Source organism: Engystomops pustulosus, chromosome 1, assembly GCF_040894005.1.
Source record: "Engystomops pustulosus chromosome 1, aEngPut4.maternal, whole genome shotgun sequence".
Lineage (NCBI taxonomy): Eukaryota > Metazoa > Chordata > Amphibia > Anura > Leptodactylidae > Engystomops > Engystomops pustulosus.
In genome coordinates, this window is record NC_092411.1 from 105,183,339 (window position 1) to 105,199,156 (window position 15,818).

The 15,818-nt window shown below is 44.5% G+C and overlaps 2 protein-coding genes across 3 annotated transcripts; one reads left to right on the forward strand and one right to left on the reverse strand.

Annotated features, from left to right (window-relative positions):
* Positions 1 to 5,144: 5,144 nt before the first annotated feature.
* Positions 5,145 to 9,306, forward strand: LOC140129911 (putative nuclease HARBI1). 2 transcript variants are annotated; one of them, XM_072150775.1, is made up of 3 exons: positions 5,145 to 6,833; positions 7,048 to 7,754; positions 8,852 to 9,306. In XM_072150775.1, exons 2-3 carry the CDS (start codon positions 7,052 to 7,054, stop codon positions 9,220 to 9,222), a joined length of 1,074 nt encoding a protein of 357 aa, XP_072006876.1. In that variant the 5' UTR covers positions 5,145 to 6,833; positions 7,048 to 7,051; the 3' UTR covers positions 9,223 to 9,306. The 2 variants fall into 2 exon arrangements, with proteins under 2 accessions (XP_072006876.1, XP_072006875.1); XM_072150774.1 differs by having other exon boundaries at positions 5,145 to 7,754.
* Positions 9,307 to 9,448: 142 nt separating this feature from the next.
* Positions 9,449 to 13,576, reverse strand: LOC140118689 (uncharacterized). The gene is made up of 4 exons (XM_072136938.1): positions 13,213 to 13,576; positions 12,673 to 12,778; positions 12,329 to 12,550; positions 9,449 to 10,131 (listed from the first exon to the last, which is right to left on the reverse strand). The coding sequence occupies exons 1-4, from the start codon at positions 13,567 to 13,569 to the stop codon at positions 9,449 to 9,451; spliced, it is 1,368 nt and encodes a 455-aa protein (XP_071993039.1). The 5' UTR covers positions 13,570 to 13,576.
* Between the last annotated feature and the right edge of the window lie 2,242 nt (positions 13,577 to 15,818).

A 15,818-nucleotide genomic window follows, 5' to 3' on the forward strand; every position in this document is an offset into this window, starting at 1 on the left:
GGATCCGAAGCTGGAGATGCGATAGTAGAGGACCTGAAGGGGGTGGGGAGCGTCTTAAGGTGAGTACACCTTTTGTTTTTTTCTACAGGCATTATATTGGGGGCAGGGGCTGGCAGGCTATATACTAGAGGGGCTGGCAGACTATATACTAAAGGGCTGGCAGGCTATATACTACAGGGGCTGACAGGCTGTATACTACAGGGGGCTGGCAGGCTATATACTACAGGGGGCTGGCAGGCTATATACTAGAGGGGCTGGCAGTCTATATACTACAGGGGCTGGCAGGCTATATACTGGGGGGACAGGCAGGCTATATACTACAAGGGCTGTGACCAATGTAATTCCCACCCACGGCTTATACTCAATAGTATATAGGTTATATTGTCAATAGGTTTTTCCATTTTTCTGTGTTAAAATTAGGGGTCTCGGCTTATACTCAAGTATATACAGTAGTTTTATTGTTTTTTTTTAAATGTTAATCTATTTAAAAAATGTCTACATAATGCCACATTTTAACACCTGTATTTGTTTTATTTCAGCAGTTAGAGCCCATATGGTCCACTTGAAAACCTCAATGTGTAAACGCAGCCTCAATAGGCTCCACCAGTGGAAAAAACATATAGTGGTATTCCCATTTAGACACATGTAATTCATAGATTCATTCAATTAAATGTTATTTAAAAATGAAATGTTAATTAAAAAATGATACTGTGTTAAGATAATTTCCCATAAATGTCACCATGTTGTCTCATTAAAAAAAAATTGTCCTTGGATGCAACCGTTTTAAGTAAATGTGGTGTAAATAATGGGGCACATTTACTAAGGGCCCGATTCGCGTTTTCCCGATGTGTTCCCCGAATATTTCCGATTTGCGCCGTTTTCCCCTAAATTGCCCCGGGATTGTGGCGCACGGGTTTGAATTTTGTCGCGCGCGCACCAGCTTCCGTGCGCCACAAATAGGGGGTGTGGTTTTCGAGCAACCCGAATTATTCGGACAAGCCCCTGAATTTAAAAACCGAATTGTGTCGCAAGACGTGCACTCAGATACACCGGGCTGAAGGAGGTGAAAGTCAGGGCATTTTTCTTTTGCTTAGGATCCTACTTGGAGAATGTTGCTTTTGAAAAGCAAGAAGCCCCACTTAAAGGGATAGGTCTGCAGGTATGTTCCATTCACAAGCCCCAGTTAAAGGGATGGGTCTGCAGCTATGTTCCATCCACAAGCACCACTTAAAGGGATGGGTCTGCAGCTATGTTCCATACACAAGCCCCACTTAAAGGGATGGGTCTGCAGCTATGTTCCATACACAAGCCCAACTTAAAGGGATGGGTCTGCAGCTATGTTCCATACACAAGCCCCACTTAAAGGGATGGGTCTGCAGCTATGTTCCATACACAAGCACAACTTAAAGGGATGGGTCTGCAGCTATGTTCCATCCACAAGCCCCACTTAAAGGGATGGGTCTGCAGCTATGTTCCATACACAAGCCCAACTTAAAGGGATAGGTCTGCAGCTATGTTCCATCCACAAGCACCACTTAAAGGGATTGGTCTGCAGCTATGTTCCATACACAAGCCCAAATTAAAGGGATAGGTCTGCAGCTATGTTCCATACACAAGCCCAAATTAAAGGGATAGGTCTGCAGCTATGTTCCATACACAAGCCCAAATAAAGGGATAGGTCTGCAGCTATGTTCCATACACAAGCCCAAATTAAAGGGATGGGTCTGCAGCTATGTTCCATACACAAGCCCAAATTAAAGGGATAGGTCTGCAGCTATGTTCCATACACAAGCACAAATTAAAGGGATGGGTCTGCAGCTATGTTCCATACACAAGCCCAAATTAAAGGGATAGGTCTGCAGCTATGTTCCATACACAAGCCCAAATTAAAGGGATAGGTCTGCAGCTATGTTCCATACGCAAGCACCACTTAAAGGGATTGGTCTGCAGCTATGTTCCATACACAAGCCCAAATTAAAGGGATAGGTCTGCAGCTATGTTCCATACACAAGCACAAATTAAAGGGATGGGTCTGCAGCTATGTTCCATACACAAGCCCAAATTAAAGGGATAGGTCTGCAGCTATGTTCCATACACAAGCCCAAATTAAAGGGATAGGTCTGCAGCTATGTTCCATACACAAGCACCACTTAAAGGGATTGGTCTGCAGCTATGTTCCATACACAAGCCCAAATTAAAGGGATAGGTCTGCAGCTATGTTCCATACACAAGCACAAATTAAAGGGATAGGTCTGCAGCTATGTTCCATACACAAGCCCAAATTAAAGGGATGGGTCTGCAGCTATGTTCCATCCACAAGCCCAAATTAAAGGGATAGGTCTGCAGCTATGCTCTCTCCTCCTGGCCCATTTAAAGGTGTTTTGTGTGATGTATGTGCATTACACCCTGCTCCTATCTCCTGATGAGTGATATAAGTGCTTGTCGAAAGTGAATAAGGATGCAAAACACTGCTTTTGCTTAACATAGGCATCACTTGCCTCCGATGAGCACATAAGAATTAATAATCATTCCTTATCAGAATGTTCCCTGTCCCCAATGGGGCTCACAATCAAAAAAACCTGCAAGTATGTTTTTGAGCGTGGGATGAAACCGGAGGACCTGGAGGAAAACAACACAAACATGGAGAGAACTGCAAACTCTGTGCAGATGTTGACCTGGATGGGACTTGAACCGAGGTCCCCAGTGCTGCAGGGCTGTAATGCTAACTAATGAGCCACCATGCCACCCAGCATACATTGCTCTTGTGGAGGCTGCATAGTGGAAAGATGTATATTTATTTGTAAAGCTTTATGTAATTTACAGACGCAATATAAATAAAAATTATTATCTTGGTAACTGTTGCCAGAGTTTACTCCTTGATTTAAAGTTTGAGCATCAGATGGAGCCAAAAGGCCGGCCGCCGTCTGCAACTATGTGCCAATGTATACACAAAGGTCACACGTCAGGGGCTTTAGTGACATATACGCTGAGCCTAGACCAAGAATATGGTGTGAACCCAGCAAAATACACCAAGCTGCCCACATCATGTAAGTTATCTTTAGCCAAAGTGTCTGTGTCCCTGTACTCCCACCCACCAGTGTTTATGTCACCATACCCCCCCCCCACCAGTGTTTATGTCACCATACACCCCCACCAGTGTTTATGTCACCATCCCCCCCCCACCAGTGTTTATGTCACCATCCCCCACACCAGTGTTTATGTCACCATACCCCCCCACCTCCACCAGTGTGTTGCTGCCCCTGTTTTATTCTTGAGGTTAACGTAATAAACAGTCTTTTTTAGGTCCAAAAAAATAATTTATTCAAGCATTGTTTTAAAATCACATTACATTTATTTCAATTCAGACATCAACGAAAAATAGTGATACCTTAATAAATACATCTCATGCTATTGATTTACAGCAATTTTACAAACACCGTTGCCTGTTTTGGGGATAATCATGGTAAAAAGACAACTTTACTAACACCATTGCCTGTTTTGGGGGATAATCATGGTAAAAAGACAACTTTACTAACACCATTGCCTGTTTTGGGGGATAATCATGGTAAAAAGACAACTTTACAAACACCGTTGCCTGTTTTGGGGGATAATCATGGTAAAAAGACAACTTTACAAACACCGTTGCCTGTTTTGGGGGATAATCATGGTAAAAAGACAACTTTACAAACACCGTTGCCTGTTTTGGCGGATAATCATGGTAAAAAGACAACTTTACTAACACCGTTGCCTGTTTTGGGGGATAATCATGGTAAAAAGACAACTTTACAAACACTGTTGCCTGTTTTGGGGGATAATCATGGTAAAAAGACAACTTTACTAACACCATTGCCTGTTTTGGCGGATAATCATGGTAAAAAGGTAATTTTTTTTTTTTTTTTTTGGGTCAAACATTTTTTTTTTTTTTTTTTAAACATTTTTATATTTTTTTTTTTGTTTTGTTTTTTTAATTTTTTTTACATTTTTAAATTTTTTTTAAACAAAATCTTTTAAAATAACAAAAAAAAAAAATGGTTAACAACAAACTTAAGAACGAGGAGGGTGGAACAACCTTTCGAAATGGGCCATCAGAATGTCCATCTTTCGGTTGAGCAGCTCCATTTCATGGAGGAGCTGCTCACCGATGGACACCTGAAGACCCTCGGCCACTGCTGTGGTGGCTACCTCTGGTGGCTGGACCTCTTCATGTGGGTCTTCCACTGGTTCCAGCACCAGGGTAACCATCTCCTCCTCCGGAGCCACAGCAAGATCCTGTAAAAAAAAAAAATATATATATAAATTAATTATAATTACAAATTAATTTGTATATATTAAATTTTCAACATCTTAGATTCCTAAAAGGATGCCAGTCTTTACCTCTTGGCCAGGTGGCACAGGGCTTGGTGGAGGGGGAGAGTCGTCCCCAACATCCACCACAACAGCAGCAGCAACAGAAGCAGAAGAAGAGGCCCCTTCTACGGCCGGTGCCCTCTCCCGTCCGGCTAGAAAGAAAAAGAGAAATCATCAAAAAATGCACAGACATGTCATTACTTAGAGAACCAAGTTGTATCTTCTAACCTTTTGCAGAGCGGTTCCGGCTTCGGACACGCTCCAAAAAGCGCTCCTCACGGACCTTTATGTCCGAGAACCGCTTCTGCAACTGTCGGACGGAATGGTACCGGCCGTATTTCTCGAGCAGATGGGCTTGGACCTGCTCCATGATTTTGGTCTTAGCTTTATAGCTACCAGTCTCACGGAGCAGGTCGTAGCCCCGCTCGTCGCAGATGGTTATCAAAGCGACGAGCTCTGCTCGATCAAAAGGGGCGCTCTTCTTCTGCTTTCTCTTGCCGCTGCTGGTGCCTGCCTGGCTTTCATCTGTAAAATACAAGAACGCAAGATATTTGTTATTTTTACCAATATTAAATTCAAAAATTATTTATGATAGATTTGTTTCAAAGATTTGCATTGGGTTTACCCTGATCTTGTTGTGCTCGGAATTTGTGTTGCCTATCACATGTCTGGTGTCTTCGACCTTCTTCTCATGGTGTGTTTTCATAGTCTTTGCATTGTGTATTAACCCCTTAAGGACGCAGCCATTAACCCCTTAAGGACGCAGCCATAGGCTGACACTTTGCCTTTAAGATGACGTCACAGACGCCATCTTAAAGGCCCTGCCTTCAGGCTTCTCTGGGGTCCCGATCGGACCCCAGAGGTGCCATAGCAGCGATTGGCGCACCCCAAAACATCGCTGGGGCGCCGATAGTGGGGTAAAGAACCCCGGAAGGCATGTTAAATGGTGCGGTCGCGTCATTTAACGGAATAAACAACCACGATTGGAGCCCACTCCGACCGCGGGTGTTAGCTGTGGATGTCAGCGGTAGATTAACGCTGACATCCCGCAACCCCCGATGGCGGTTTGGCTCCTGTGCAGAGCTGAACCGGCATCATCTCAGTGCAGTACAGCTACCGTGCAGAGCGCTAAGGGCTTCAACTAAATGCATGTGTATTAGCCAAAAACGGAATCACACGGTGCAGTTGGACAGCGCTAGTCCTGCGTTTAAAAGTGCATGGTTTTGGGCCTCACAAAAAAAAAACATTAGTGTGTCCAGTGTAACGCACGTGATTGCTTAACCAGTAGATGCCTTTCAATGCATATGAAAATGTGTCCAGCCCAGGGTGCGCCCCCATTGCGCTAGCACTGCACTTCAAAGCGTAGCTAGTGACGCATGCGCCCATGACCTTATACTTTGATGTAAATGTTTATATTTTGGTGATGACACATAAAAACCTATTTTGCTGTAAAACTCATTTTTTCATTTTCTTTTATGTAATAATGTGATTTTGAATAGAAAACACCCTAATTGAAAACTCTGTGTGAACATTGCATTTCTAGGTTTATTTTGGAGTTATATAAAATGTATTGAGCGCTTTACCTGAGGATGTGGCCATCTTGCTTTTCGAAAGGTTGTTCCCTCCTCGTTCACGACAATATAGATCTACGTGAAGGGATTAGAAGTTATGATGTTAAACTCATGTAATTCTGACGATGCGATCCCCCTGCAACATGTGCTGTGCCATTAGCTTGTGTTTCTTCACTGTCCTTTACATTGCCCTGTATATCCACCCTTCTTATCTCTCTTTTTGGCCTTTTTCCACTCTTTTTGCCTAGTTTTGGGTGTATTTTGTGTTGTTGTGGGTACTTACAATTCTCAGTATTGTTCCCTGGCTGCTGTGCACGGTATCTGCTGTAGTTGCAGGTGTGGCTTCTATTTATGACGCTGCTGCTGGCGTCAGATTTTCAATATATTCGCGCCAAAATCCACCGTGCATGCGCCACAAATACAAGGATAGAACCAGGGAAATGGCGAAAGCGCGCGACACAATCTGACGTGCCGTGCGCCTAAATTTGAATAGCGCGCGACACAAAGGGGACGCGCATAATTAAGCGCGAAAACACAGGGGGGGGAACCCCCCGTGCGACAGTATTCAAACCGCGACACAAAAGTGTCGCATGAGTAAACTGATTGCTATTATGCTTGTTGGAACAAGGTAAAGGTGTGTGCGACACAATTTAGGGAAAAAATATAAAATGGTTTCCAAAACAAAAACAAAATGGAGAGAGTTAGGAGTCGAGGGTTTTGAAGGAGAGTGGAAAATTTGACTGGTGATCGTGCACAATAAATCCATTGAAATTTTGCTAAAAGGTAAGTACATGTTCAATTCTAAATTTCCAAAAAGGCTTGATTTTGGAAAAAATAACAATCCAATTTGTAAAACAGGAGTGGAGATTGGTGGTAATAAGAAGACAAACACTCGTCAAAAAAGCTTTTGCAAAGGTAAGTCACACTTTAAAATGCAAATTTGAAAAAATTTTAAACAAATTTGAAGAGAGGCCCAGGAAAAACTATAAATGTGTTTAGTATTTACCACAAATTGGGATTAAACAAATTTGTAGTGTAAGTTAAAATTACTCACAAAGTAACAGACCTTATCTGACCAATCTGCCAATATGAGCATAAAAAATTAAATATTCCATATTCTTTCTTCTAGGACAATGGATATGCTTCCGATCGTCTACGTGGCCATTCAAAATGACCGCATCATGGCTAGACAGCGCAGACGGAGGCAGAGGAGGCGTCCTCGAGTGTTCCGTCCTCGTGTGTCCTTTTCAGATTTTACGGACGCGGAGGTGTATCAGCAGTTTCGGCTGGATAGAGCTTCAATCCTAAGCCTCTATGAGAAGCTTGAAGTAGCCATCGGGGCAAAAACCGGACGGTCACATGCAGTGCCTGGACTCACCAAGATGGTCTCGGCCATCTATTATATGGCTAACGCGTCCTTCCAGCACTGCATTGCTGAGCGTTTTGGTTTTTCGCAACCAACCTTCAGCCGTTTTTTCCACGAGGTAGTGGATGAGCTGTTTAAGCTCTGTACACAGTACATCTCCTTCCCCAAAACTGCTGATGCCATCCGGAGGACGCAAGCGGAGTTTGAGCAAGTAGCGGGGATGCCCAAAGTGATCGGGCTAATCGACTGCACACATGTGGCGTTGGTGCCTCCTGCGGCCGATGAATATCAGTACCGCAATAGAAAAATGTTTAGATCTATTAATGTGCAGGTCACCGTGGACTCAAACAACATCATAACTAATGTGGTCGCAAAGTACCCTGGCTCGACACACGATTCCTTTATCTTTGATAACTGTGCCCTCAATTGCCGGCTCCAGAGTGAATTGTACAGGGACGCCTTTCTGCTTGGTAAGTGAATGTGAATGCTCTTTCAATTACTAAACACTTAAAATGTGGTCATGCTCCATAAGGTGTGTCTTTAATTATGCTTTTCATAAACTGTGAAGAGTTTTGTTTACAGTATTGCATTTTTTATTCAAAAGTTTACATAATGTAAACAAAAATGTTAACACACACAAATGAAAAAAACAAAAAAAAAAGGCTAAAAAATTTAAACAAAACACATTCTCAGCATATGAAATTAATTGGCCGAAACCGGCGTTAAGAGAGAGTGAACAAAGGAAAAAAAAGTGCGGGGTTAAGCCTAATTTACAAATACATACTGAGGGGTATCAGTTACAAACACCTACTTTGTCCATGGACATGTGACTGAACTGGTAAACCGCACAATCTAAAGGGGTTTTCCCACAAAATAAAGTTTAGCCCTATCCACTGGATAGGACCTAACTCCATGATCAGTGCTGAGACCCCCACATATTGCATAAACAATGTAGCCCTCGCCGCTCAGTCAGACTAATGGAGCAGATGGCTGAACATGACTGTTTTGCTCAATTAATCTCTATGGAGGTGAGTGATCTTGCCGAGCACAGCGCTCACCAATCTCTGTCAGCTCCATAGAGATTAATGGAGCTGAATGGGCATGCACGGCCATCTGCTCCATTAGTCATTTTTGCAGTCTGTGGGGGTCTCAGCACTGATCATGAAGTTAGGCAATATCTCATGGATACGGCTTAACTTTCGTTTGTTGGAAAACCCCTTTAACTACCATCATGTTTTGTGAAAAATATTGTTGAAAAAGAAGACATCCCCAAATGCAAATAACTTGCATTATTGTCACTGATAAACCAAGCAGATTCCAAGCAAAAAACGGATATTGTGAGGATAATCCAAAAATGTCAGTCTAAGCTCAGACTAAGGGGGGGGGGGGGAAGCTAACACATGTCCTATGTTTCCCTGTGTTACGGGCAGCCCCCATGCATTGCTATGGAGAGCGGTCACCCCTCCTCCTCTCCATTACACGGAGCACACGGACGCCCGGCAGGCAGATGTTTGTGTGAATGCTGCCTCAAATTAAGCTAATTAGCTTTACTTTGTCCTGTTTTTAGGTGATAATGGCTACAAATTATTGCCATGGTTGATGACACCATATTTGCGGCCAAGTACCCCTAAGGAGAGGAGATTCAACCGAGCACATCGAAGAACCAGAAGTGCCATTGAGAGGACCTTTGGAATTCTCAAGAGTCGGTTCCGCTGCCTGGATTTTTCAGGGGGGGCTATGCTCTACAAACCCCCCATTGTGTGCAAGGTCATTATAGTCTGTTGCATGTTCCACAACATTGCGACAGCCAACAGGCTAGAAATTGACCTTGCAACTGATTTAACTGAGCATATAGAGCATCAGGGGGATGTGTCTGCTCAACCCACCAATAGAGCGGGACAACTAAGGCGCATGCAAGTGACTGAGATTTACTTTTAAAGTGATCTGCCAGTTACCATTTTTTTTTGTTATGCCTTAATGTCTGTAAATTTAGAATTGCATTAAAGTAAATGCAATGTCAAATTGTATCCATGCTTTTCATTCTTTAGTACAATAATTTCAGCTCAGAGGAAGACAAAGTAGATCAAAAATTTATTTGTCATTTTTGATCAAAATAAAGAAAACAAAAATAAATAAAGTAAAAAAATAAAAAAAAAAAAGAAAATTACGGTTTGGAAGAACGTGATGAACGACGGACAGGCCCCTTCCCCCTTTTTGCCTGCCGCCGCGTCACCACAGAACTCCCAGATGTGCCCGGTGGATTTGAAGCCGAGGAGCTAAGTTCCTCCTTGACCGAAAGTAGGAACGTGGCTTCAGGGGAAGGGCCCAGGACCACTGGAGAGGGATCCAGTGCACCTGCCAGCGATGGTGCGTAACTGCACCCCGAATCCTGATCAGTTGGAAGCTGAATCGGGGATTCGGGGGCAGGGCTGGCCTGTGTCACTGGATCCCCACCAGTGGGGACCTGGGGTGGGGAGAATGGAGGGACACTCACACTCCCCCCCTGAGCCGCAGTTCCTTGGTGGATGAGGAGTTCCAGAATATTGATGAGAGCTCTGAAATCTCGACTAATAAGCTGGAACCCCTCCTCCACCATCCGGCCATGCCTTCGGAGTTCCTGCTGAATTAGGCCCATCGCTTCCAGGCTTTTATCCATATAGCTGGAAAATATGCAAAGTGAGATGGGCCTATCTTCAGCAGGAACCGCTTCAGGAGCCTCATCCCCACTGGACCCACCAAGTGATACGACTGCAGGAGGAGTGGCTGGCGAAGCACATGGAGGTCCGGGTGCAGCCTCATTTGCTGGTGGTGGTGCAGCCTGCGGTGCCGTGGGTGGAGCAGCCCTCCCTGTTGATAAAACAAAGTAAATTACAAGTGCTGTAACCTTAAATTAAAAATGATAGCCACACTTAAATGGAAGCTACCTCAACGAATCTACCGAGAAAGGTAGAACAGGTGGGAGGTGAATGTATAGTACATGTTGAAAGCACTTTTTCGAGCTAATCCTCCCATCCACCATTTTTAAATTAAAATCTTTATGGCCCTATTCTGTATTTTTTGATAAGCGGCTACTGGGGCGTGGAGTAGCCGGACATGAGGCAAGATGTCATGCATACTCCACGCCCCAGTAGCCTCACTGCTCCTCCTAACCTGACATCATCGGTGCGCAGCTCCTCATAGCTTGTCTTATGTGAAGGTTTGGGGCACGGGACAGGGGAGTATGCTATGCTCAACTAATACCAAACACGATTCCCACTGCCAACAATGTATCCTATAGGCACAGTAATTATAATTTCAACCTAGCTATGCTCACCAACTTATACTATGAACAATTACACTGATGGCAATTTATTTTATATGATTAGACATATGTTCCACAACCCTTTAGGCAACGAGCATGGCCAACAGCCCCCTAGTGCACAAGCATGGCCCCCTACCCCCTTTTTTTTGTGTGTGTTTTTTGTTGTCTTCAAGGACCGGGCCTGCTGTGGACTACTTTGGATTCAGTGGACTCCGACGAGGACCTGTAAATAAATATTGATTAAAATGGCTGACGAGGGTGTGTCTGGCTTTCTTTTAATAAAATATATTTATACAATGATGTGTTTGTGTCATTCTGTATAATTAGCCATAGTAGTGGTGCTGTTTAGTTTTCATGCCTTAGTCATGAGCACTGTCCTTACTTTAAAATGGCCATTTTTGTTTTGGCCAAATTTACAGTAACACAGATTAAATTACCCCGGTACCCACCGCCACCAGGGGTGCCGGGAAGAGCCGGGTACAAACCAGCACCTGGCCATCTAAAGATGGTCAGGTTCTGGTGCTGCTGCAGGCTGTTATTGTTGCGCTGGAATAGCCCCCTAACAGAGGGATATCCAAGATCAGTAATGGCAGGCTGCTGCTGTTTTTTTTTATCTGGCTGATGTTAAAAATCAGGTGAGCCCCACATCATTATATTAAATTTTGTGAAAATTTTCATGACAAAAAAAATGACGTGGATTCCCCCCAATTTTTAAAACCAGCAAGATACAAAAAGCAGCGGCAGCAGCCTGCCATTAATGAGCTTGGAAAGCACACTGTTAGGGGGCTATTCCAGTGCAACAATAACCGCCTGCAGCCGCCCCAGCACCTGACCATCTTTAGATGGTCAGGTGCTGGTTTGTACCTGGCTCTTCCCAGCACCCCTGGTGGCGGTGGGTACCGGGGTAATTTAATCTGCGTTACTGTAAATTTGGCCCAAACAAAAATGAACATTTTACAATAAGTTCAGGCCTTAGTAATGAGCACTGTCAACTAAACAGCACCACTACTATGGCTAATTATACAGAATGACACAAACACATCATTGTAAAAATATATTTTAGAGAAAGAAAACCAGACACACCCTCGTCAGCCATTTAAATCAATATTTATTTACAGGTCCTCGCTGGAGTCCACCAAATCCAAAGTAGTCCACAGCAGGCCCGGTCCTGTAAGACACAGAGAAGGGGGGGGGGAAAGAAAGGGGGGGGCAGGGGGGCCCTGCTCGTTGCCCAGGGGGCGGGGGGCCCTTGCTCGTTGCCCAGGGGGGGGGGCCCTTGCTCGTTGCCCAGGGGGGGGGGCCCAGCAGGCAAACATATATGCCTAATCCCATAAAATACATTGGTGGCAGTGGCATCGTTGTTGGTATTAGTTGGTGAGCAGAGCAGACACACCTGTCCCGTGCCACGAACCTTCAGATATGAGAATGAATGCAATCTGCATAGGTAGACTATGCAGAGCGCAGGCACGTGGCTGTGCAATCTTGGGAACAAAGCCAAAGCTACTGCGCATGCGGAGTACTCCGGCTTCTCGGACAAGAGCGCGCAGCTACGAGGAGCTACGTGCCAATGATGTCAGGTTAGGAGGAGTCAAGAGGCTACTGGGGCGTGGAGTAGCCGCAATGTGTAGCCTCATGTCTGGCTACTCCACGCCCCAGTAGCCGCTTACAAAAAGGATTGCAAAATATTTATTGAAAGTGAAACAAAAGATTAGTATTAGAGACATAAAATAAAAACGTACATACCAAAATCAAGATTATCGGTGTCAAAATCCCCGATCCCTTCAGTTTGATCGGGGTGTATAGTTTTGCTAATCTTCTGCTCCACCCACGACATCCGCATGGCCACACTAGGGCCACCACCCGTCCTCCGAGCTGACTGTTTGTGCTTCGCCAGCTTGGCCTTCAGCCTCCTCCTGCAGTCATACCACTTCTTGCGGACCTCAGGAACAGAACGATATTCCACTCCTGCAAAGTTGAAAACAAACGAAAAAAATTAAAAAACATTATACAAAGGCCACTCACCTTCAAGATTTAAAATCCAAGTGAGCATAAAAAATTTCAAATAATATTCAAAGTGCAATTTTTACCTAGGCCATTGATCCGCACTGTGATCCCCTGCCAAATGTGGTGTTTGGCTGACAGGGGAATTGAGTCGGCCAGCCGGCCAAAAAGATGATCATAATTTTGTGTCACCTGGAAAAGACAAAAGCCACCAAAAAAAAAAAAACATTCATTAAAAACACTCTGGGCGCGTTCACACGTTGCGTTTTGGTTGCGTTTTCATTGCGTTTGGAACGCATATACAACAGCTGATGTGAGGTAATTTGCCTAATTACATTACCGTTTACGTTTGTAAACGCAATGTTAACGCATGCGTTACCAAAACGCATGCGTTAACGCTTTGTTAACGCGTGCGTTAACATCGCGTTTACGATGCGTTTTGTTAACGCATGCGTTAACAGTGATGAAATTAGGCAAATCACCTCTCCTCAGCTGTTGTATATGCGTTTCAAACGCAATGAAAACGCAGGTCAAAACGCAACGTGTGAACGCGCCCTCTGCAACGGTGGGTAAAGAGTCGAACAGGACACCAACAGTAAAAATAAGTAAAAAAAATGTAACAATACCTCCTCAACCAATATTTCCGTTTCACGTTCCGTGAAACGTGCCTTCTTTGCCCGGCCAGGCTCCTCCTCATCTTCAGCACCAGAGCCCCCAGTATCCATATCCCCGGCAGCTGGTGGTCTGTGATCCCCAGGAGCAGCGGACGGAGCAGAGGACGGAGCAGCGGACGGACCAGCAGCCGGAGCAGCGGATGCTGGGGCCACAGATGTTGGGGGGGCTTGACGATTCTCCGCCTCCATCTCCCGTGCTCCGCGGATGGCATAGTCATACACCTGGGGACACTGCTGCCGGAGTAGCTCCATAAAAATGGCACTGGGAGCATCTGGTGCTGCTGTGGACTGCTCTGGACGCCCAGCCATGATAGATACCAGCTGTGCAATTAGCCTCGCTGTGCACTTTTTATGCAAAAATTTTGTGGCGCAACTCATGCGCCACATTTATCACGCGCGACACAATTAGTGAATGGGCGCATATCCCGTTCTAGTCCGAGGGACGCACTTTTTATGCATTCAAATTCGAACTTAGTAAATGTGCCCCATTGGGGCACATTTACTTACCCGGTCCAGTCGCGATCCAGCGGCGCGTTCTCTGCTCTGCATTCGGGTCCGGCCGGGATTTATGAATGTAGTTCTTCCGCCGTCCACCAGGTGGCGCTGCTGCGCTGAAAGTCATCTCATCGCGCCGGAATTCACCACCTCGGACCAAGTGAAGGTAAGCGGTCCCCAAGCGACACTTTTTCGGTTTTTAAATGCGGCGGTTTTTCCGAATACGTCGGGTTTTCGTTCGGCCACGCCCCCCGATTTCCGTCGCGCGCATGCCGGCGCCGATGCGCCACAATCCGATCGCGTGCGCCACAATCCCGGGGCAATTCAGGTACAATCGGCGCAAATCGGAAATATTCGCGTAACACGTCGGGAAAACGCGAATCGGGCCCTTAGTAAATGACCCCCATTGTGTTCAAATTGCATTTACGTAAACACAATTTAAATAAAAACAATTTTAACGCTGTGTAAAGGCAATATGCAAGCACAACCTAATATTACATTTATGTAACACAGCCTGTAGATGTAACTGCGGTCTAAATCAATGCAATGCAATGTCAATGATTAAGGACTCTTTCACGTTAGCGTTTTTCATATTTTTTGCATATTTTGTAGAACTCGTATTGCACTTGTATTGTCCTATTGTGACTCTATGGTGGACATGTATCGTAGTTTTTTTTCTTTGGGGAACTTTTGAGACATTTGGCAGGTCTTTTTTACATAACGTACAGTAAACGTGATGTTAACACATGTGTTCACTCCTTATATATTGCGTTTTGTAAATGCAAATGTTAACAGTTATGTAATTAGGCAAATTACCCGTCCTCAGCTTTTTTAATGTGTTTTAAAACGCAAATAAAATATATTTCGGAATTTTCAAAAAAGAAGTTATTATACAAAATGTTAAACATTTAAAGCATGTGAAATAATTCCAATTTACATGTTAAAATAGGGGCCATGAGAAAATTCCTCTTTGCACCTGCCCTGGACCAGGTGCAGATTTGCGCCTAAAAAGTAACATAAGTAAGCAAAAAAAGTGATAAATAAGTGAAAAGTTGCACGGAACATCTGGAAAACAAAGATACATAAAGCACTCCACAAAGAAGTCACAAAAATGACAGAAATAATGATACATGTCCCCCTATGATTCACACACATGAAAAAGGCACCATGCAAGGCTATGGAGATGCATCAAAAACAGATTGGGGCAGATTTACTTACCAGGTCCATTCGTGATCCAGCGGCGCATTCTCTGCGGTGGATTCGGGTCCGGCCGAGATTCACTAAGGCAGTTCCTCCGACGTCCACCAGGTGTCGCTGCTGTGCTGAAGACCATCGGAATGCACTGAAGTTCACCGAGCCATCGTGGGTGAAGGTAAGCGCGTGTCGAGCAACACTTTTTTTAAAAATGCGCCATTTTTTCCGAATCCGTAAGGTTTTTTAACGGCCACGCCCCCCGATTTCCGTTGCGTGCATGCCGGCATCGGTGTGACACAATCCGTTCGCGTGCGCCGAAATCCTGGGACAATACAGGGAAAATCGGCGCAAAACAGAAAAATTTGGTTAACCCGTAGCAAAAACGCGAATCAGGCCCTTAGTAAATGACCCCCATTGCGTATACATATACAAGTCATATGCAAGTGCAAAGCATTTTTTTTTAATGATCCATCATCATAGAAAAGATAGACCACAGTAATTAGGCTTTTTCATGCATGTGACCTGTTTTTAGCCATTTTCCAACTTGTCCGACTGAGGGGCGTGGCCTGGCCCAAAAAGGGGCACGGTCTATTTTAATGTTCAGTGCGCCAAAAATTGTGTTGCCGAGTTTAGACCACTTTAAAGTAGGTCTAAACTGGAAACCAACAGTCTTATCCTGTACCAGATTCATTAACACAGTGATAAATCTGGGCATAAAATGATTAGGGCTTTCCTCCACTAAACTGACGGAACCAGGGACACATTGATAAATCCCCCCCTTTGTGTTAATAATAATAATAATAATTCGTTTATTTATATAGCACACAGATTATGCAGTGCTGCACAGAGTTTACCAAATCAGTCCCTGT